This window comes from Boleophthalmus pectinirostris, unplaced genomic scaffold, assembly GCF_026225935.1.
Source record: "Boleophthalmus pectinirostris isolate CB_2022bp ecotype Guang Dong unplaced genomic scaffold, ASM2622593v1 HiC_scaffold_214, whole genome shotgun sequence".
In the NCBI taxonomy this organism is placed as follows: domain Eukaryota; kingdom Metazoa; phylum Chordata; class Actinopteri; order Gobiiformes; family Gobiidae; genus Boleophthalmus; species Boleophthalmus pectinirostris.
The window spans coordinates 1-22,697 of NW_026571180.1; the positions used below are offsets into that span (position 1 = coordinate 1).

Genomic DNA, 22,697 nt, shown 5'->3' on the forward strand with positions numbered 1-22,697 from the left:
ACAGTGAATGACAAAAAAGATTGAAGTGTCTTTGAGAAATAAAAGTTTTGGCTCTCACTTTGAGATCTACAGAAACCCTTGCTGTAGTTCTACAATGGCAAAGGTATGCTTTAAATCCAGGAAAATGTTTTTTTTTAAAAAGGTATATGCGATAATAATTTTCAATAAAAATACAAGACGGTACATATCCACTCACCACGCAGCCAGCTACATGTCTAGTACCAAGTTTGAGCAGTTCTTTCAATCGAGGGACCAATTCCCCGTTGCGAACAGCTGTGAGGTCATTGAGCGAAAAGAGGTGATGGTCCTCTGTGAGGTGACCAGGCAAAGTGTCAAACTGGTCCAAAATCCTAAAAAGCAACAAACAAGAGATTTCATGTTTAGTGACACAATCCATGGTTGTGTTACAGGAACAACTCTGACGACAAGGAAATGGAAAAACTAACAAAAAACTTACTCTTTGGCAAAGCGACAAGTCTTGAAGAGGTTTTTCATATGCAACAGCTGCACTCTTAAAACCTGAAACAATAGAGAACAGTAATCATCCAGTGTGAGTGATGTAACTTATCTGGAAAACTAATGATTCATAAGACCTGATTTTCAATTTGAGAGGCCACTTACCCTGACTGACTCCAGAGCCTTGATCTTTTTGTACAGGCCACTGTTGATGTCATTGGGGTTAAACAGTGGGTCTCCGGCGATCTTACTTAAAAGGTCCCGGGCAAAGTTGCTGACATAATACTTGCTGAAGTCCCACTTCCTCAAAACTCGTCCAGGTACAATAGCTTGTGTGTTCTCATGACAACACTGGCAGAAGTAGCGACCCAAATATTCGCAGTAACGTAGTCGCTTGATGTAGTCTAAGGCAAAACATGGCAAAAAAATAAGTGAATGAGGGCTTTTAAAAGGTCTTATATTACACAAAATGGATTCTTATAAGCTTTAAGTCATATTATAATGTTGTTACTTCATCAAACAAACCTAGAGTTGTGTTTTGTTTCCTTCAGACACATTTGAGTAACCTTTTATTATTAAACCGTTATTATTAAACTTAAATATGCAGAGCTTTGCGTGACAAACAAAACACAACTCCAAGTATTCAGAAAAAACAGCAGAGACAGGGAGCTGCTGCTACTCATATGACTAAGGGTGCTCGTCATTGAAAAAGAAAAATATTAGGCACTCACTTAGTTACAAAATATTTAAAACCCTTTATTAGGAGTGGGCAGGAAGGGTAAAAAACTGCTTGCTTCCTGCCTGCTCACAATAAAGGCTTTAAAATATTTTGTAACTAAGTGAGTGTCTGATATTTTTGTTTTTTCAACCAACTCCAAGTAGTTTTGATGTGGAAACAACATTATAACACAGATCAATGTCAATGAAATTAGCATAATATGGGCTCTTTAAAACCCTGTTCAAAACTACTTTCCTACCTGGGTCAATGCGAATGCCACAACCAGCACAGCGATAGTTCTGTTTTGCAATCACAATCTTCCTTCTGATGATTCAATAAAAATACACACATTTTAAATGGTTTGGGTTAAATAAACACGGTATAGGTGGTAACATTTACTGACTTGGGAGTGGGATGGATGTTAAAGATGATCTGTGGTCGAGGAGGAGCCCATTCCAAGTTTCCTCGAACACGGATTCTAAGTTTGTAAATATCTGCGTGTTCGCCGTCGTCAGGGGAGATGGGCAGCGAGTCAGGAATGGGTAAGAGCTGTCAAAGTAGTAGTTATTAGTGACAGGGTTAGATTAATGGCTGGCTGAAAAGCAGAAAATTAATCATGATTTCTTCGCCCATATTTAATCTTCACCCGCACAATTTGATTTGATTTGCCTTTTAAAAAGAATTTAAAAATAAATATACATTTTCTGAGCATGAACAATCATCAATTAAGGCCGAATTCTGACTCAAACCTCATGCTTTTACTGAAAAGGGATTGGCTCTCTTCATTAAAAATGCCCAAGCTGATCTTTGACAATTACAAATGACTGAATCTCAATATTGATTCAATTTGATTAAAAGCACAGCCATGGTTGGAATAATACAACAACAACGAATTATTGCTTTGGCACTAAGTGGTAAAAACATTTAAATTGTGTTTGAAACTGTGATGTTGTGGATACCTTTTGAGGTGCATCATGTTCTGGGACCAGCCAGTCGAGTTCAGAAGCAGCAGGCAGCTGCATGCCTTCAAACTGCCGGAGCAAACCCATGGCAACAGACTCTGCAGAGTTGGACTGGAGGAAGGAGGGAGAGCTGCTGCAGATGACAAGAAAAAGTGTCTTATAAACTGTACCGTTTCCAAAGTATTGCACAGGAAAACATAAAAATTAACAATAACAAATAAACAATTGCTCTACCAGTGCTCTTAAAAATAATAATAAACCCATAAAAGAAGAAACAGAGTAAATCCAGTTAAAAGACCACACAGCACAGTGTTAAAAGTCAAATAACTTTTTCTATAAAAAGTTCAGATACAAAGATATGACAGTATGATTAAAAAGAAAAGCATGATCTAATGATGGGCCAAACAAGTCAACACATGTATGGAGCTCAGAACTTCTGTGTGGGATCAGTCCCAAGAGGAGCTTACTGTAGATCTGCTGGAAGCGCTACATTATTTCATTACGATTTTCACAACCACAACCATTCACCTCGTCACTGTATCACTTATAGCCTACTTTACTGTACATTATGTTGTTTTTTGCTTTAATGACATGCATCACCTTCTTGGTCAGTTCTTTTATTTGTTGGATATCAGAGCACATCTAGCACAAGTTTCTACATGTCTGAATGAATGAATCCTGCATTCTGTCAACGCTTCTGCATAGGAATTAGTAAACCACCAGATGGCACTATAGAATTGACCACCAGAGTGTCAACACCCTGTCAACAAATGTGTTACAAACAAGTTTGGTCATCTACCCATCACTAATACGATCTATCCCACATCTAAACAAACATGGAGGCAAACGTGAAGATATTGACGTTTTCTCATCAGCCCATCAGTGGTTCTGAATTTAGAACTAATAAGTGACAATAAAGATTACTTTTTTGTGTTAGTTGTAGGGGAGGGTTCAGTAAATATCAACTACATGTGAATTTCCACACAATTTTCAAGAACAATATTTTAAAAAAAAATTATGAAGTGAAAGAGGAAGAAGGAACTTACAAGGACTCTGAGCTTAGGAAGGACCTGCCACTGGAGCTTACACTGCGTTTTATGTCGGCATCTGAAGGTCAAAAATACATAATGAGATCAGTTTAAAAGACTAAACAACAACTATACATCTTTTTATCTTGAAAATATGTGTGACTAAATAGATCAGCAGATGATTAGAACTACAGAAACAGCAACAGTTGTTAAAAGTTAGAGACATGCATGCATGTTTAGAATAGGATGTGGTGAACAGAAAAAATTCCCAGTGCCCCAAAGGCAAATAGTAGATCTAAATGTAGGAAACAAAATAAACAGTACTGAAATAGCCTGCAATGTTACATGTAGTCCCATTCTTACACACATTATTAGCAATGGTTGATGTTTGATGTGTTTTTTTTTTCGTTAGGGCAAAACGCTCGTGTGAGTGGATACAAATTTTATGGCCAGCCTTTCTAACTGCCTTACTCTATAAAATGTATAATATTCCAAGGAAGTTATTTCTATCTTTGGCAAGGCAATTATGCAAAATGCCTCCATTTGTTTTAGCTTCAAGTCTCTAGACTGAACAGTACAAGAGAATGAAATGCATGATTAAATGAGAAGGGAAAAAAACTGATGGAAAATGGGTAATGAATGGTAAGCCAATTAACTCCCTGACGACTACTTACTAGGTGCTAGTCTCCTAAAGCAGCCCCATACAAGAACAGACACATTTGAATTTTACACTATCAAGTCTCTGGAGCCCTGCACAACAGCAGCAACAAGCAGTCAAGCTCATGATTAAGAAGACAGGAGGTAGCAGACTCCACTCCTAATGGACTGAATTTGCAACGCTGTTTTACCGTATTATCTGTTGGATTTAAAGGACACTTTCCAATTATATTTTCATGTATTTGTATATTTGTATACATTTGTTATGTTATAATGTGGATATTAGCATCAAGTGTTCAAATATCCGCAACTGGGACTAAGAGGAAGTCATACAAGAAACAAGCATTACAGTTTGCATACTCTCTGTTTGAACTGGAGCCCTAAGCTTCCTCTGAAAAGGACTGGACACTATAGGAGCCACTCCAGCAGTTGTCCGGCATATACCTGAGAAGAGGGAGGCGAGAGACAACGAGAGGCCATTCTGTGACACTGCCAGCAGGGACTGCCCCTCACAGCCATCTGAGAGACAGAGACACTCAGCACCACCATCACCACAAGCACAGAGAGTCAAAACATACACTGCTGTAAACTGCTGAACTTAAAAGGGTGTTAATTCTGTTTCTTCATCACAAACATACCTGGTTGTGTTTTGTTTCATTCAGATGTTTAACACACAACCTATGCATATTTGGATATTTGAGTTCTTCTCTTAATCAGAAAACTCTCTGTTCCACCTTGTGATATTATGTGCTAATACAGGAAGTGCTCCACTGTGTTTTTGAACTCCACACACCATCTCTAAAATCATGAAATGTAGCTGTTAACTTGAAAGCTCCCACTAACTCCCACAAGTTGGAACAAAGCATTTTGAGATTTGGAGATGCAAACAGACTAATAACACAACTACAGGTATGTTTTTTGATGAGGTTACAGAATTATAACATGGCTTAAAGCTCACAAGAGTCAATTTTGTGTAATATAGGACCAGTACAAACGGAATTATAGACAGGTGACACTCATATCTGCTTCAACACACCAACACTGAGCTAACTCATCCCATTTGAATTAAACCCATACCAAGTTCAGTTCAAAGCAACAAATGTGGTAATTATTTTAGCTGTTAGTTAAAAGAAATGATAATCAACAGTTTGCTCAGCAGTGATTAGCAGACGACACCAAGCCTGCTCCAAATGCCCACATCCAATTAGACAGAGGAGTAATAATCACATGCTAATTAACGATTGTGCTCTTGATCTGATATGAAATGGGATAATGGGTTGGCAAAAAGATGGCAAGTTCAAGTTTGAAAAATAATTTATAGAGTGCATTTACTCAAAAGGAGCTGATTTATATTTAATGTCACATAACTTTGTGACAGAGAAACCTGTATTGATTTTTTACCTCGTAGTTCACATTCTTCCACCTCTTCTGCTGAGCCAGAGTCAGATAGGCCCTGGTAAGAGTCTTGAGAACTTCGTCTGGAAGTGCCGCTGTCTGTGGAGTGGAAATCTGAAAGGAAATATGTGACAGTTAAGTTAAAGTGGTAAAGTACACAGTGTAGAAAAGCTATGGTTCAGACAAACTCACTATGGCTGTAGGCTGCGCAGGGCGGCAGGCGGCTGCGTCGGATCTGTTGTCTGCGCAGACGAATCTTCTGTTTGAGCTGCTGAATTTCACAGTCACTGTCCCCTTCTTCCTCCCCCTCCTCCTCCTGACGCCGCAGGTTGTACTTCATTAATTCAATGGCTGCAATTAGGGATTCTGAAATGCTAAAATGAGCGTTCTCCTAAAAACAGGGTAACAACAGGACATCCATGAATAATCACATTGTGTCTTTTCTATATATATGAAGGTAAAACAGGTGTGAACCTTTTCAAGGTCAGCACAGCTGCCAAAGTCCTGCTCAGACAGATAGCTGATGAGGCTCTGCCCCTCTGAGGGTTTCCTGAACATCCCATCTGAAACACGTCTAGTTTGAGATCCATCTGTGTCAACATAAAACATATAAAGAATGTCAAATTTATGACAATAAAAGCAAACTTAACTTATGACCACACTGCACAAACTTACCAGACTCCAAATACAGAGAATTAGGAGAACTGGAATCACTGCACTGTGATGAAAATGGATTATAATCCTTCACATGGTCATCACCAGATGATTCTAAGAAACAAAACAGGAGTTAAAATGAAATACTTATTTTGATCAAAACATGCAAAGAGCTATTTGTCTTCATACTGCAGTATGTCTATTATATTGCATAAAATGATAATGCTTGCATGGCCTCACATTCATTACTAAATCATTGAAACTAAAAATAAGAGAACAAAAGAATATGTGTCAATGATTAAACAACAGCTATAAATACAGTCCAAGATAATAAAAATAAAAATACAGAAAAACACACAACGAATGAACATATGTTGATCACATCAGTTGAAAAAAACAGACAAACTTAACAAAATCACAAATGCTTTGCTAAGAGTGGAGATGTAAATGAGGAGGTGCTTGGTCATGCAGAGAGAGGGGAAGGGGTCATGTGATGGAGTACAGCTGAACTGCACTGCCAACCTGTAACCGGTTCTTCTATTATTATGGTGATTTTCCGTGGACCCGCTCCTTTGCACGGTAAGATTAGAAAGGACAAAGAGTTACCCAAAGCCAGAAAGCAGAACCCATTTACAGAGACCAAAAAAAATGATTATTGAAGCAGAAAAAGGTTTAATAGAATTTTAGAAATAGGTCAGACTCTTTTTGTGTTAATTTTACACACTTTAAAAATATGATGTTCTTTACACAAAATAGTAATTCAAGCTTGTTATAGTTTTACATTGAGCATCAGTCTGACAATACTCACCATTCCTGAGTTTTTGATTGAGTCCTGTATCAGAAAATGAACGAGTATGTCCACGGGACCCCCTGCCTGGCCCCCTCTGTCCTTCAGAGAAAGATGAGCGCCTTGGTGGAGGTGGGACCAACAAGTTGTTTTTAGTATTCGGTTCCTTCGTTTGTCCTTGGTCACTACTGGGCGTAGAGCTTCTGGAGTCCCGTCGATTGCGTTGCCCCAGGTTACCAATAGCAAGGTACTCTGGACCATCGTCAAAGTCACCTTCACCAGAGTCACATGTTTCCTGTGAAGAGGGGGACTCTGGTAAAGAGACACTTGGTGTAGAGATGAGGCTTACAGCTGGAGTGGCTCCTGCTTCACTCTCTCCTGCAGCAGACACACACACCCATGGAGGCCCCACGTTGTTAGCCACAGAAGAGTTATCTATAGAACAGAAGAGATGAGTGAGCTGTGCTAAAAACTTCTTTATTACTTAAATGTTCATAGTTTTATCTGAAATCCCTGAAAACCCACTTGTACTGTTCCCATTTTGGAAGCTGAACTCTGTGGTCTGGCTAGTGTTGGGGGTGCTGGCCTCACGAAGAGAACAGTTGGATGTGGTGAGTCTGCGATTTAAAGAGACACCTTTGGGAGTGAAATCCGCACTCCTCCACAGCCCCCCAGACCCCGGCAAAACACACAGGCTCTGACTTTTCAACAGACCCAAGCCAGGGGGGCCCTTTAGAGGGGACAACTGCCAAACGAAGCAAAAATTACTTTTAAACAATCTGGAAATAAACATAATATATGACATAATGTAACAATAGAACATACTGCAACAGTGTCTATTTGGGCCAACAGCTTGGGATTATTCTGCTCCACAGCTTCAAGGCACTGAAACATGGCGGTAACATGAGGCTCGCTGAGCAGGAAGGCATCATCTGCAAAAAATTTTAATATTATTTTTTAAGACAAAGTATCAAAAAAGTTAAGTCAATGTGAAATTTTACACTTACCATTATAGAACTTGCGCACATGTCCCAGATGCCTGAGCAGAGGTCGCAGTTGTGCCGACAGCCTATGAACTTGTAAACTATGAAGCAGCCAGCGCTCCGCTTTGTAGCTTTCACTAGTATTTGAAGTCCCACTGTTGACTTCAGGCTCTAGGCGCATAAACTGGTAGGTGCAATAGATATAAATCAGACAAATCAGTCTACAACAATATTATATGGTACAATGATAATGTTTGCATTGGTTTGTTTGTTACTAAAATGGAGAGATAATCAAGTCTGGGAAATATACCTGTTCAACATGTGGAGCAAGATTGGGACAGATCAATCGAACACATGATACAAAAGGCCAGTAGTCCTTCTGCCTGTAGTAGACCTACAGCCAAATGCAACACAAACAATGTCCTTGTGTTTAATAAATGATTTAATAGAGAAAGGGCAGATTTGGTTGATTTATAAACCATACAATATAGTCTAATTAGGTGGACAATGTCAACAGTCAAGTGTGAAGTGCTGACCTGCTCATTCCTCAGTCCATGACTGAGGATGTTGTTCATGTCTTTGTGCAGTCGCTGCAGGCCTCCATAGCGTGACCACACATTTGGGTTATTTGTGGAGACAAGGCCCTCCACTGTGGTCTTTAGACTGGACAACAGCTTCCAGTGCTCTCTCCTGTGGTGAAAACAAAGGGATAATTATAAAGACACAAAAGCACAACAGTATAACTGAAGGGAGGAAATTATTTTTGACAAAATGTTTTAAAAATTTGCTCATGAAGTGCTAGCCAGCTCATTTCCTCGTGATTTTTTCAATACCTCAGCAAAAAGTCATATTTTAAGTTCTTGTATAAGCATAACCTGATAGCTAATCGGCTTTGTGGTTTATACTAGTATGTGAAAACACTAATTTATAGATACACTAAACATTAAACACAGGAAAACAAATCTACAGCCTGAAGTGAAATCACGAGTTCAGCCACTGCATTTAAACGTACAAATCGAATTACATCGTGTAACATGCGATGGGGCTTTAAATGTCACGGAACATTCTCCTCTCAGCAGAGAAAACAGCACTTATTTGCACCAGGAATGTCCGTCTCATAGGGGAAAGAATTCCTCACATAAACTAAGCCGGTCAAAGTTAAGGATTAACTTAGTTTGACGAAGTGCGAGTTGGTACGATCCGCTATCCCCACAGAAAACAAAAAAACAAGAGCAAAAGAGCTAAACTGTCTAAAACTTAAGAGTCATTAATAGTGTAAAACTTGCAAGTCTCCTTAATATGATATTATTAAACATTAACGCGAGTAGCAGTTATCTGTATATTAGTGCAATGATTTAAATAAGTCAACATATTGTTAAGCAATACATAACTACAGCAAGTCCTCGTTTTTATTGCCATTCCTATTATTGTGCGGAAAACATTTTTTTGACACTCCTTTATTTTTGACAGCTAGCTTTAGCTTAAGCTACCTACTTAGCTTGATGCTAAATCCAACATTAACAACTAAGCTAACACTAATGCAATGTCACTAGATTAAAGGTTGGCATGTTTTACATAACTGTCACCGTATTATGGCCATTCTATTGATGATGTTGCCATTCAGCCACCTACTCGTGACTTTTGGTTGCAAAAAGTAAAGTGAAAGCAACTAAACTTGAGGTTTACTTATCTACAGCTATGAAGGGAACACAGAGAAACAGATTTAAACCAGATAACCTGCATGATCGATGTGGTAAAGGTGCTCCAGTATTTACTGTTTATTAAGAGTGCAAGTGGGTGATTTGTGAGGTTGTATGCCCTCTCTGACTGTGATGTAACCGCAGAGCTAATGCTAATGCTAACAGCCGGTGACAGGCTCCTCACTCACCTGCGCTCCTCTGCCTCCTCCTGCGGCAGCTCCATGTCCTCCCCGCGGAGCCAAAACGCCCGATGAGACGCCAGCTTCACCAACACACCAAGTCTACCGTATTTCAACCCGAAAGGCAGTCCCGGTTAAAGGTATCGTGTGAAGCTTTCGCCATCTCTGTGTTGATATCCTCCACGGACCTCTCAGCAGTGCAGGCCGCATGACCAGCCCTTCTGTGGGCGGAGGTGTTGTCATCCGGTCTACCACCCTTCACACTAAAAAACTTTTACGCTAAACACTTGCCTCTATGGATCTATTGATACTTTGCAGTTGATACCATCAACATTCCCTGGAGGTGTGATGCTAACTGAAGGCACTACTCTATCTGAAGCTCTGTTACTCAAATCTGACTTTAATCTGACCAGAAATAGCTGATTTAGTTGGAACTACAACAGGAAAGATGATGTAAAACAAGTCTTACACATACAATTGCGGTCACAAACTGTCTGGCATTAGCGAACAGTTTTTCAGTAACTCACATTTCACGTTTTTGTTGAAAATCAAACACCTAAACAGGACCATGAACGCTCGTATTGATCACAGGTTCCTGAAAATGTGTTGTCTAAATCAATGTATGTTTTTATTGCGTTTTCAGAGAATCTCACAACTTTTTGGGTGTGTTTGCTAATATGTAGAGTGCGTTTCCATAATAACATCTGATAATTCCACCATAGAGTTATGTAGAACACCCCCATAATATCACTGGAAAGTATTAATAATATGTATCTATTATATGGTTTTATTATACTTCTATCCTTGCCCCAAGCAGCTATGCATCTTTAGCATTTTTTTTATGTTCTTTAGCGAGTCAGCACTGCCCTCTACTGTTGGTTGTGAGTAAGTTAGTAGGTATTTTATGTTTTCCACAGGGAATGGTTACTGATCATTTGGACTGAAGCCTGTACACCTTACATCCACATGATGGCAGTGGTACACTCTTCATGGAACAGCACTGGAGAGGAGCAGTCATCTATGGGAACAGTTAACCAAGGTTTGTATGGCTAGATGACGAGGCTTAAAATGATGAATCACCTATGAACAGATTTGACAGTCTTAGTTTATCATGCTGTGCCAAATGTTTTTCAAACGGGTAGTAGAACAAAAGATACCACAAAATTACTGTTTAACTGTTTGAAATAGGCTATACTATGGTCAGTTATAATTTTTATCACAGGGTGCCATTTTATATGCCACAGTTTTCAAGGTTGGGAAATCCTGCATGACCAATATTCACGTGCCTTCACCATTGCCCCTTATTGCCCTACTGAACCTTGCCTTGTATTTTAATCATCGTCCATTTTTCTTATGCAACCATTAACCATTGTGTTAGTTTTGAGAGAATATTGAGTTTGATTTGGCAGCCTGTCAAAAAAAACAATGAGGCTTATACGTAAACCTACATTCATTTGAAATTTTTTACAATGACATAAAAACACACCCTGCTCTACGTGGGTTATGGTGACTCAGTGTAGCAACAGAAGCAAACAAGATCACTGGAAAGTAGATGGAAAAGTCTGCCAGGCTGACGTATTGTGCCTGCGTCGTCTATCCAGTTTTCTTAAATGCAACTGTGATCTACTTTTAGAATTTGCTTCTTTCATATTTGTTAATTGTTAAAGAAAATGACTCAGTTGACGTTCAGTAGGTTATGTTAAAAATATTGAGGTCACAACACACACACACTCCTGTTTTATAATCCTACTACTTCCTTTACTGAGAAACCCTTACCAATCACTTAATCTGAACTACCATTGAAGAGAAGTTGGTCCAACTGAAACTAAGGCCATACAAAGCTCAGCCAAGTTCAGGCACTGGATGGCCTTTGTTTTACTACTGATAGTCTCTGGAACGAATTGATAGCTGATCCAATTAGATTTAACTTTGTAAGAGCTACAGGGAAAATTGGCTTCACATGGCAGCACCTGTAAACATGCAATCAAGCAATCTTAATGCAATTTTGCTTTAGTTACTGCATTTATGTCTGTAGTTTTCACGCTATTGCAGTTGTAACTCTTATCGACAAAGCCACTCTCAGTAATTTGACTACAAGTCTGTGTATAGTTTGAATCTTTGGGGCTTTAAGGGAAAAAGTTGATTGAATTTTCTCAGGGTTGTTGAACTTGCCATGCTGGTTTTCTAAATCAGTTTGACTGTTGAAAGTATACTGAAATATGTAGCCCACATGATAATTTAAGCACGAAAAATACTTAAGCTATGCCAGAAATGAAACTGCCAAAGCAAAACCATTTTTAAACATTTTTGCTACAGTTTTAAACAACATTCCTTTTTCTCAATGCTTATTAGCCAGTTATAATTTAAGCCTTCAAGTAAAGTGGAAGCTATAGAAAGGGCTTTAAAGAGAAATAGTCATAACAAAAACTTCCAAAATTAGAAGCCTATTCTGTTTTGCAATTGGATATTCAAAAAAAGATTCAAGTTATGTCTTAATAAAACAGTAATTTATTTTTGACTGAAAACTAAAATAGTTTGAACAGCACATTACAAGGGCATTAAGATATTTACTCCAAGGCTCAGTGATCACGTTCAAATAGTACACAGCATCTCCTTCAAATGAAAAGAAAATAGAAAAGACTCTTTGAAGAGGGAGACATAGACCCATTTGTAGACAGTAGGAGAGGTTCAGTAAAAAGGTGCCTGATTGTACATTGTTAACAATCATTTTTGGTTTAGTTCTCATCCTCAGAACTACTTTACCAATCAACAAGAAGACAGCAGCTCAGGGGGCTCAAATAGACAGGGTATCTCATAATGTCGAAACACAAACTCTATTCCTGTATGATTTGTGTGGCTGCCAATAAAGTCATTAACTCAAATTTATACCTTTTAAATACAATAAAATGTGTGTTGTGACTTTTATAGCATTTGACATTCAACACAAAATGATGTCTCCTTTTGTAGCTGAAAGTCCTTTCTATAAACTTACATGCTTTGTTCCCTTTCAAAAACTCCACACAATCCCTCAGACTGACATGTGATACAAATATTAAGAGTGGCGGATAAAAACATGAGGTAAGACAGTGGTTTGATTACAGATCAGAACAGCAACAAAAAGAGGGAAAGTAGAAAATAGAAAAAGATTGTGCATTAAAAAGTTACACAGCTTGCGTCTTTGGTTACAGAGTAGGATGGAACAATTTTCACAGCTTTTCATTCCCCAGCCAGATCCCATTCATTTGATTTCTGACAAAAGCAAGTCTAGAAAAGTAAATTAACACCTCTTGTTATCCCATCACATATTTCATTTCTTAAACAGGCTATACATACCATTCTCTTAATACTTTACACTTTACAAAATATACATTCAACCTGGATTCCAGCTAATTTAAGTCTGGCTTTAGTGTTTGCACAATGCATTGAGAAGAAAAACTTCTAAACTGCTCACTAGTTATAATACCTTACAGACTTAAAAAAAAAAAAAGAAAAGATGTTTTGTTGGTTTTTCAAAGACATTGTTCATTTACAAAATAGCAGCCCTGAAAATAAATAAATGCGAATACTAAAAAATGAACCTAAGAATGATTGATGTTAAGAATGTGGCTCTGCAAAAAACAACACAAGCTTTTTCTGTTTGCAGCATTAAATAAGACAAGGCTCGCGGGTCGCTCTGCTCAAGCTGAAGGACCCCAGGACCTCCTAGTCCTTTTGGGGGAGTTATAATCACCCCCTATCTCTGTCCCTCCCCCCAGTCCTGGAGACACTGAAGAGCACTGACTCCCGCTTGGATAGGACTCACCACACCAGCCCCCAATGTAAGCAGCTCATGGTGTGCCTCTTGGGCCCCGTCACCAGCATGTAGCTCTGGCTTTTACTGCTCCTCACTTCAGCCAATCACAAGCCGTGACACAACTTCTCACATGGTGGAAAAGGTGTTTGACAAGGCCAAGACAAGGCACATACACTCAAGTGAGAATAAATGGAGCAGGTTAAGCACAAAGCCAAGAGAACATTAGTTATTTTAGACCTCCTGCTTCTTCTGAGCATCAAGGTAAAAATGGTCATGCCGAGGTGATGTTGGGCTGGTGGGGCGTGCTCTTGACCACTTCATAGTGGCCAACTAGAGCGTTGCTGTTATTTGTGGAAACTGAATGTTGATGTAGCTGCTGCAAAGCGACGCTGTTTACTTGACTCAGCTGACTGGACAGTTTGTTCAGCTGCTCAGAGTTGGCCAGAGATTTGAGCACAGCGTTCTCCCGCTCTAGCACAGAGTTCCTCTCGTACAACTCCTTGATCTGCTCCTTCAGAACTTCCACTTCTTCACGGACGGCGTACATTAGGTGATTCTTTACCAGGTCCTGAAAAGGAGAAATCAAAATTTAGTTCCCGTTTCAATTTAACAAACTCAAAATAGCAACCCAAAAATTCTGAATTATCTTCTTTAGAACATGGTTATTACATCAGTTCATCAATAAAAATATTTTTTTTAAATAATGTGTAAGAAATTCAGCCCTCTGAATGACCCTTCCTTGAGGGATTTGTAAATCTGTACCTCTGACCTATATGTGTTAATATAGGTTGATGTCACATTATATGTCACTTGGTGGTTGCTGTAAAGAAACCACTTATGACTCAAGTCATTGCTCAGACTTGCAAAGAATGTGGACGCAGTTGTCGTCATGCTTTTATGAGCTGTAAACTTACCATTGCTTGCTCAATCTTGTTATCGATGGCGACGACACTGGCACCGGACGCACTGCAGAGAGAAGAGGAAAAGTTACCACATGATGCCCATCCGTTATCTGAGCTCAGGACTGATATCATCTCTCCCATTCAGCCCCAGCCAAAAGAATGACAAACATCCCCTAAAGGAACTGGCCTGGTACATTTGTGGTTTAAAACACTATATATTTACTGATGCCAAGAACCAGTACAGTTACAACACTGCTCATGAATGTTTTGATGATAGAGCAGATTACAGTGATATGTTGTACATAGTGATTTTGGCCATCATCATTTGGTGAAGGCCAAATCAACTTGCACAAATACTCCACATCTTGCTCACCAGCTAAACAATGAGTTCCTAGCTTATCAGTCTTCCTAGTTGTATAAAAAAAGAATGAATGGTCATATAATATAGACAAAGATTCAATGCGCACAACAATAGCTGGCAGAGAGTCAAGTCATTGGGCCAGAAACTAGTCACGTTAATAGCCCCTAACTGCTGCTGTAGCCAAAAGAGCTCGTTTTACAATATCTCCCTAATCTTATTGTTGTCCTCTGCAGAGATAAAACAAGCTTGGGTGAAAGTAGGGCACAACTATACGCTACAGAAACATGAAAAACATTAAATTACTACGACTCTACACACAACACACCCATCCGAATAGCACGATTACCCGTCTAGAGCACACAAAAATAATGGCACCAACTTTACATTCCAATTGAAGAAAGATCACCTCTAAGCTCCCATGTAAATATCCACAACACGGACCCTGGGAGCAGTCCACCCTAATAGATCCATGAGTTCACCGCCCAATGAGCGCGACGCACACGCTGGAGGGAGGGCTGACTCGTAGCCAAAAGGGAACACAATGTGCGAGGCTCAATTAAGACGGTATTAAAGTCAATATCGTGTCTTTATTTTTTACGGTGTGTGAATGCAACAAAAAACAGAAGTGCATCTGTAAGTTACACAAAATTGTGAAAATACATTACTGCGTCCATCATTTTTAATCAAAGGTTATGGTGCGTTATGTTAATAATGGGCGTAAATGTGCCCCAACATATAGCATAGCCTACGTGACAGTCGATAACTTAAGTAATATAGGTCTATAGGCTATGAGTGGATAATGAACTCGCTCTTCTACTTTGACATCGTCCACTATTGGTCCTGTGCACGTAAAACGTGTTGAGGCGCACGTACTCCAACAACCCTCCAGGTCACAGAGACGCACGGCTGAAACGCACCACCGCAACAGATGCCACCACGCGTGTAGAGAAAAGACTTGATTGACCGTCACAGCCCGCGGGAAACACAGTAACAGTATACCAGCGCAACTAGGGAACTCACTAAAAGGCAAATGGTCAGTGTGGAGTGGGCACCTTTTGGCTCCGTCAAAAAGTTTCCAACTCACAAGAATAAAGTCTACTACATCATAGAGCTATGCTTTGAATAAATAAATAAATCAAATCTCAAATCTGATCATAAAAATGTCACATAAATACACTATACAACCTTAAAAGATCCCTGCTAAAAAGTCAAACGCGCACATGGAACACAGGACGGTAAACATATAAAACCTTTACCTGGCGCATCTCGCTCTGTAGGAAATCAACCGTCCGGAATAAGTCGGAGATGTTCCCGGAGAACAGGGCAGGCTGTAGCTCATTTTGCAGCGCATTTTAAAGTATTAGAAGTTTGGTTCTAATAAAGTAGTAAATCCCGTGAGTGAAACACGCGTTGTGTTGTGCTCCTGAGTTGTGGATGCCCTGAGCGTCTTATACGCCTGGCCCCGTCACATGGAGGAAAGGAGGCGGGACCGAGACTCCTCTGCATTTCAACAGAATTCTCTCCTGTAAAGACTTGTTCTGTTCAAGTTACCGACTCCAGATTAGACTGCTAAATATAAATGTGGGAAGTTGTTTCAGACGAAACTCTTTGTAAAAATGACAAGTACTCGTGACATTGATATTATGTATATTATAATGTCATTTATCATAATTATTCAAGTCTATGAATACACCATAAAGGATAGCCCTAGTGAAGCATTTGCTTTCCAACACAATGTATTGGCAGCTCCCATTTAATCTTGTCATAAATAGATGAGAGTCAAAAGAAAATCAATCTTTTTTTTTTTTTTGACTAAATCACTGATTAGTAACTCAACAGGGAAGTATCATGCAGAGTCAAACTGAATGGAGTGGCGAATCCACATGCTTGAGAAGTAATCAAATTTAAAATTAGGTTTCAAGACTGCGTCTTCCCCGGGGCAAACATGTGAGACACAGCAGAGCATAAACATGTTTCATATTTGCATAAAGCACAGAGACATAGCAGATGCATTCCTTAAAAGCATTGGGCTTAGGGGTGATCCTAAAGCTGATAACATGAGAAAACACATTCCACTTATTATTTAGGACAACAGGAACAGAGAAGATGGAACATGGAAGCTCTGCTTGATTAGCACCAACAGGTCAAACTAATCATGGATCACAATCTTTAGATTGGTTTGAGACTGAGAGACAGGAGAGCCAAACACTTGAGACTTGCTGTCACTGAGTACAAATAAAGCAATCCAGCAGTACATTTTATTCAAAAAGATCAACATGTGGTGGTTTACATAAGGGACACTCGCTGCGTTAACCTCATCTCAGCCCTTTACTGCTGACTTCCACAGTGTACAAAGTCTGCAGGCCCACTGCGCGGCACATTCCTGTCCTGGACCCCTCAGGCCCCGGGGCCACCACCTTTTCACCGGGACAGGCACATCTGTGTCGCAGCCACCATCACGCTGCGACAACATCTGTTTAGGAAAACAACTCTCTGACCACAAGGCTGTGGAGTTCAGAGCAAAGCAGAGTCAAGATACCATCATCTGTAAATCCAGTATAAGGCACATACTGTAGGTCTTTGAGAAAAGCAGTGTCAGCTGATGGACTTAAATACAAATATTTATATGACTGATTTAATAAGGAGCCCTATGGGAACACGTGCCTCAGAGAAGTGTGGTCCCTGCATCTCGGAGCACATCACATGACCACAAACAGCATCAGAAAGCCTGTGTTTTTTTCCATTCAGCCCCATATGCCCTGTCACACTCTCTCCGGCCGCTAAGCACACAAACAGGGACAGTGGGGGAGGCAGCTGTATAAATGAGGTGCTGGTGGTTTATCGATAACCCCCCCTCCACGACTGCATTTCCAAACAATAGTGGGGGGGTACAACAACAGCAGTGACGCAGTGACGACTCACTGTTGTGCTTTTGCAAATGTGTAAAGCCAGTTTGGGTACTTTGTGACCATGCTGTTACACTTCTACACCAGATGGGGTCACTACAGTCTCCGGGTGGTTCAGGCCTAAAATTGAGGTGAAAAGCAAAAGGGGAAAAACTTGAGGCCAAAAAGAGTTGAAGTCATCTGTTCCCGCAAGTTTGACAAAGGGCGTATTGTTTGATGTGAGTACAAGACAGACCTTCTTATTAAGATGTTATCCATTCTTTTCTGTGTGGTTATATAACACTGATCACAATTGTCAACAAGTCTCTTTTCATAGATGGCAGATGTAATAAATTTATCTTGGCCACAAATCTATAGAACTGAACAACTTTTGCTGAGTGACAACACAAAACTGCAACTTTATTTATTTTAGTGAATGGGTTGCAACATGTCAATGCCCTTGGGTTCAACTAAACCGCCCCTAAAACTCTCATCATCCTCCCCTTAGAAAACAAAGACAGCAGTATTTGAGCAAGAGGCTTTTCTAAACACAACCAATGGGCCACTGTTTTATTTATGCCAATCCAGTAGAACCGTTTAGATCATAGTACAAGTCATTTCCAGGTTTCCATCAACACCATAAAATAAGATGCCAGTGTAAGTCTCAGTCGGCCATCCCAAAAGAAGTTTGAATTGTATGTTACTGGTTAACAGTACTTTTCTTTTTTAGAGTTTTGCCACTTAAGTAGCATGCACACTGGGTAAACTAAAGAAACTAAGAAAACCATTGTGACTAGTGTTGTCACTAGTCCATACTAAAATTTTTCAATTTCAACACTAAGAGACACAGTACCAATTGCGATACCACAATGATGATAAAAAAAAAAAATCTTTCTTTAGGAAATAGAATGTCATTTTCAACAAAAATCGTAGTACTTTCTTTTAGATTACCATGGGGCTTTATATCTAATCTCTCTGTTGTCCAGGTCCATAGGTGATACTAGTCTATGTACTCTTATGCGTGTTCTGATGCAGTGCAAGATCATTCTAAACCTAATCAGGAAAGGTTCATTTCTATCCTGTGTTTGTAATCCAATTAATGTTGCAAAGCATAAGCAGGTATTAGAAACGCCTCATTATGAAATACTGGCAAATCCTTCTTGTAACTGTCAAAGTGATTAATTGACTTTTCATATTATTCAAGACCCATCATGTTGCCATCAATTTACATTTAATAATCTTTTAAAGTTAATCTTTAACCTGATAAGCAACAATCTCAGGTTGTGGCTTGCTCAGAATATTCTAGAAACACCAGGTAACTAGGATAATGATTTACAACTGCAAAATGTGTCAAATTTAAAGGTTCACTATGTAACTTTTTGATTGGGGGTCTGTCACTTGCTTGTTTCTATGGATTTGCCATTGCTCTGCTTGGAATGTTCCACAGTATGACATTAAATGACTACTTTATATTTAATCAATTACAGGTGTTTTTGTAGCTCAAATCATGACCCCTGAGCAGGGTTGCCTCTCCGCAGATTTGACCTGTAACTCTAATTTGGTCTCCAAGAAAATGGAAAGGTTTAATACCATACTGTGAAGCACTCCAAACAAAGCAAAAACATCTCCACAGAGAAAAGTATTTCACAGATCTACCACCAGAAAAGCTATACAATGCACCTTTAATGTAATGTCCATTTACATTTTTTGTAATTCTCACGTCACTGAGGAATAGTGAATAGGAATAACTGAGAAACCTGACAAACTGCTTGAACTTTTTTTGTGCATTTCAAAACACTGACGACAATCACAGGACACAACTATGTTAATGTCTGCGTTTGTGAATGCTGTCGATTTTTCAGGACCCCCCACAAAAGCAACGGTCTCCAGATTCCACAATGGAGACTAAACATGACTCAAAGCTTTGTGAATACCTTGTAGAAGAAGATATATTTTCCTAGAGCCAAATAAGAATCACAAGCAAGTCTATCAGCTGCCACCAAGCTTCCTCGTAAACAGACTGACGGAACTGTCCCGCTCACACCCGCGACCCGTTATGTAAGATTCAGACAGTGGACAAACAGCTCCCCTTATGTCCTCGCGTATGTGCACCAACATTTGCAACTGAACCGGACAACAGGGATCATGAGAAGAAATTAATGCCCTGGAGGAGGACACAACCAAATCTATCCCATCTAATCTTCCAGGAAAAGTCCGTCCCTCGCCCCATCTCCCCCCCAAACCACCTTTACTTACTAAAACTTTCACTAAAGATACTTCGCTAATGTAATTGTTGAGCTAAATGATTAAAGGCTACTTTAATCATTTAATCATAATTTTATTATGAGTAGGCCTCAGTATTTAGTGTCTGTATGTTATTTGTAGTAGTATATGTCGTCAAAACTGAATAAGGAAACACAAATATGAATTGATTTATTAAAACTAGTGTCAAAAGTCATTGAACAAGTCTATCCACACAGAAAAAAAAGTCATCAATAATTGGAATAGTCTTAGATAATAAACTATCCATAACAAAACTAGTATCAGACCAAGAAACTCCTATTATTTTGGGTTAATAATGACATTTTATTGTCTATTATCATTGTGGTTTCTAAATTGTAATCTAGTATCAAACCTTTTTCCTTAATATCAGAAACAAAGTGTGGAATTTTTGCATCGTGACAATATTTTAACGTCAACATGAATGGTAAAGGTCAAATTATTAGACACTACCAACTTAAGTGTTCCTTAATGAAATATGTTTCGTACCTTTTAGAACAGCAGTTTGTTTAGAAGAGGTTTTAAGTGGATTGTCAGTGTCATACTGTATATCGTGTGAGTGTTTTATTTGTTATTTTAGATCATTACTACGCTAATTGGCGCTGGCCTCTGCGAACTACCTGTTGAGCTTATGTGGATTAAGCCCCATTGGCATGTGCTAACAGTGTCTAGTGCTAACAGTGTGTCTTAACGGGAGAAGGCCGGCACCTCGGTGTTAACGAGTGTCTGCATTGGGTTCAGCGTTTATCACAGGATCAAGGGCTTAGCCTCATCTGGGCCTCGTCTCCACACTTCAGGTCAGACTAATGTAGTTAAGGGCTCGCCTGCTAAAATAGTGTGACAGTGGCTTTTGTGACAGTTTAGGCCTCTTTATTTAAACACGAGAACATCTAGTTTGGGAGTGAGGCTCTTTAAGTATTATAAATAGAGTTTTAATTTACGTTCAGTTTGTCACCATACTAAAATTAAGCAAAAGGCCAGATACTGTACCAATTTTGATGCCATGATGATAGGTTAAAAAGGGATAATAAAATATAATTTTCTTTCAAAATAATAGGTTCCTTTAAATTACCATGTTGTCTGAAAGGTCCTATTATGCAAAATTGACTCCTGAGAGCTTTTAGTCATGTTAAAATGTTGCTACCTGCTCAAAAACACATGCCGAGTTGTGTTTTGTGTTTTAGTCTGTCTACATCTCCAAAGCTCAAAATGTTCTGTTCCACCTTGTGAAGTCATGAAGCAGCATTTTTCAAATTAACACCTACCTTTTGTTAGCAAAAATGAGCAATTCTACACCTGAAATTATCCAAATGTTTGGAGTGAAGGTGTATGGAGTTTAAAAACAGAGTGGAGCACTTCCTGTATTACCCCATGACATCACACGTGTTTGCAAGATGTGTATAAAACATGTGAGAATGAAACAAAACACAGCTCTGGGTATGTTTTTGCTGAAGAAACAACATCAGAAAATTGTGTAATATGGGCCCAAGTAGTTCTAATAAAACTTCAGGAAAGGTACCTCATTCAAAAGATTTTTTCAGCACTGATACTTCAAGTGAATATCTACTTTCTGCACTAGTTCAAGTATTGATTAGTATCTTACCAGCCCAATTTGTGGGTTTCTAAAAGCAACATAGCAAACTGTGCCTGGCTGGACTAAGGTCAAATTGTGCTAAGAGGCATACAGTGCCCTATTTAAGTCATGGCTGCGGTTACGCAAGACATGCTTTGATGAGTAAAATGAACATCAATCATTTCCTTCCCTATCACAAAGGACTGAAAATATGGCTCAGGCTCTGCACTCTGTCAATTCATGTCATGCCCAACAAGGAAGTATTTGGTGATTTAGTTAAAAAGACTCCTGGCTGACTTCTAAGTAATCTGTTCAAAAAGCTAGGGTTATGTAATTTAGAAGATATTTTGAGAAGGATGTAACTGTATCAAATTATGTTATTTCAAAGTATTTGAGAAAATACAACAAGAAAAACAGATATCGACCATATAAATTCCATCTATTTCCGATGATTTGATCTACAAACCCACATCGGTATCAGATATTGTCACTTCCCTATTAATTTTCTCACAAACCTAGTGTTACATTTGTGACAAAAAAAAACTTTTTTTACAATGAACCACGGTTGACCCCAATCAGGAAATCATCATTTCATTCACATTATCTGATATATTACCATTCTTCATCAGTTTTAATCAAATTACACTTTCTAAAGTAAGTGACAGACTTTTACATTTAGGTTTACCATATTGAGGAATAGATTGAATTGAAATGATTTTGCTTATAAAATTGTCATGATTATATTGTTTGTAGTTCTTGCAATTATTGATTATTATGTTCATGAAATCAATATAGCAGCAATATTTATTCTGTCTTTAACATTAAATAATACATTTGGATCAAAACTCAAAATTAATATACTGCAACTTTTTTTTTTTTTTGGCCAGCCCCATACTCGTTTTTCTTCTGAGCACTTAGCATTGCCCTTTCCCACGTTTTTGCGCTCCTGTTCCTCATCATCCATATAATGAATTGTTTGTTTCAGTGTCATAAACCATATACCTGATCTGGATCAAATCTCTCCGTGAGTCTAGGTGAGAGGCCGCTGATCACCTAAGCTCAGCTTGAATATAAATCTGTCTTTTATTTATTGTTACTAATAATAAAGTTGATCATTGTCGACTCTAGGTAGTAAAAGTGCAGCTGACGTTTGACTTACCTACTCATCACAATAGACCTATTCAGTAGGCCAAGAAAGCATTTCACTATTCACTGTTTGTAAACGCAATGTAACTTGTAATTTGGTTAAGCTAAAATGAATGGGACTTTTGGTGATTGCATGCGAAAGAAGCAGTTAATAGGAGTAGCTTTTACAGAAATGAAATTGCTCTTAAACCACCAGTGCTCATGGGGGAGTGAAACAGGGACACTGGTCCAATTTCAG

General features: G+C 39.0%; 2 protein-coding genes across 2 annotated transcripts in view; both read right to left on the reverse strand.

The window, feature by feature from the left end:
- Nucleotides 1–10: 10 nt before the first annotated feature.
- On the reverse strand, nucleotides 11–9,885 carry rubcn (rubicon autophagy regulator; the record flags this gene model as incomplete). Its single annotated transcript, XM_055157708.1, has 19 exons — nucleotides 9,529–9,885; nucleotides 8,177–8,330; nucleotides 7,951–8,034; nucleotides 7,665–7,824; nucleotides 7,483–7,589; nucleotides 7,183–7,402; nucleotides 6,679–7,092; nucleotides 5,892–5,984; nucleotides 5,691–5,806; nucleotides 5,409–5,607; nucleotides 5,223–5,330; nucleotides 4,266–4,340; nucleotides 3,183–3,243; nucleotides 2,134–2,269; nucleotides 1,578–1,723; nucleotides 1,434–1,498; nucleotides 622–860; nucleotides 458–519; nucleotides 11–350 (listed from the first exon to the last, which is right to left on the reverse strand). Coding segments are annotated over exons 1-19 (2,814 nt in total), but the record flags the coding sequence as incomplete, so codon positions are not given.
- A 2,119-nt stretch (nucleotides 9,886–12,004) lies between these two features.
- Nucleotides 12,005–22,697, reverse strand: part of LOC110160151 (TSC22 domain family protein 2-like) — a 31,323-nt gene continuing 20,630 nt past the window's right edge. Inside the window, exons 2-3 of the mRNA XM_020924783.2 lie at nucleotides 14,227–14,278; nucleotides 12,005–13,880 (exon numbers count right to left, since the gene is read on the reverse strand). Coding sequence (XP_020780442.1) covers nucleotides 13,584–13,880; nucleotides 14,227–14,278 — 349 coding nt within the window. The 3' untranslated portion in view covers nucleotides 12,005–13,583. The remainder of the gene's footprint in view (nucleotides 13,881–14,226; nucleotides 14,279–22,697) is intronic.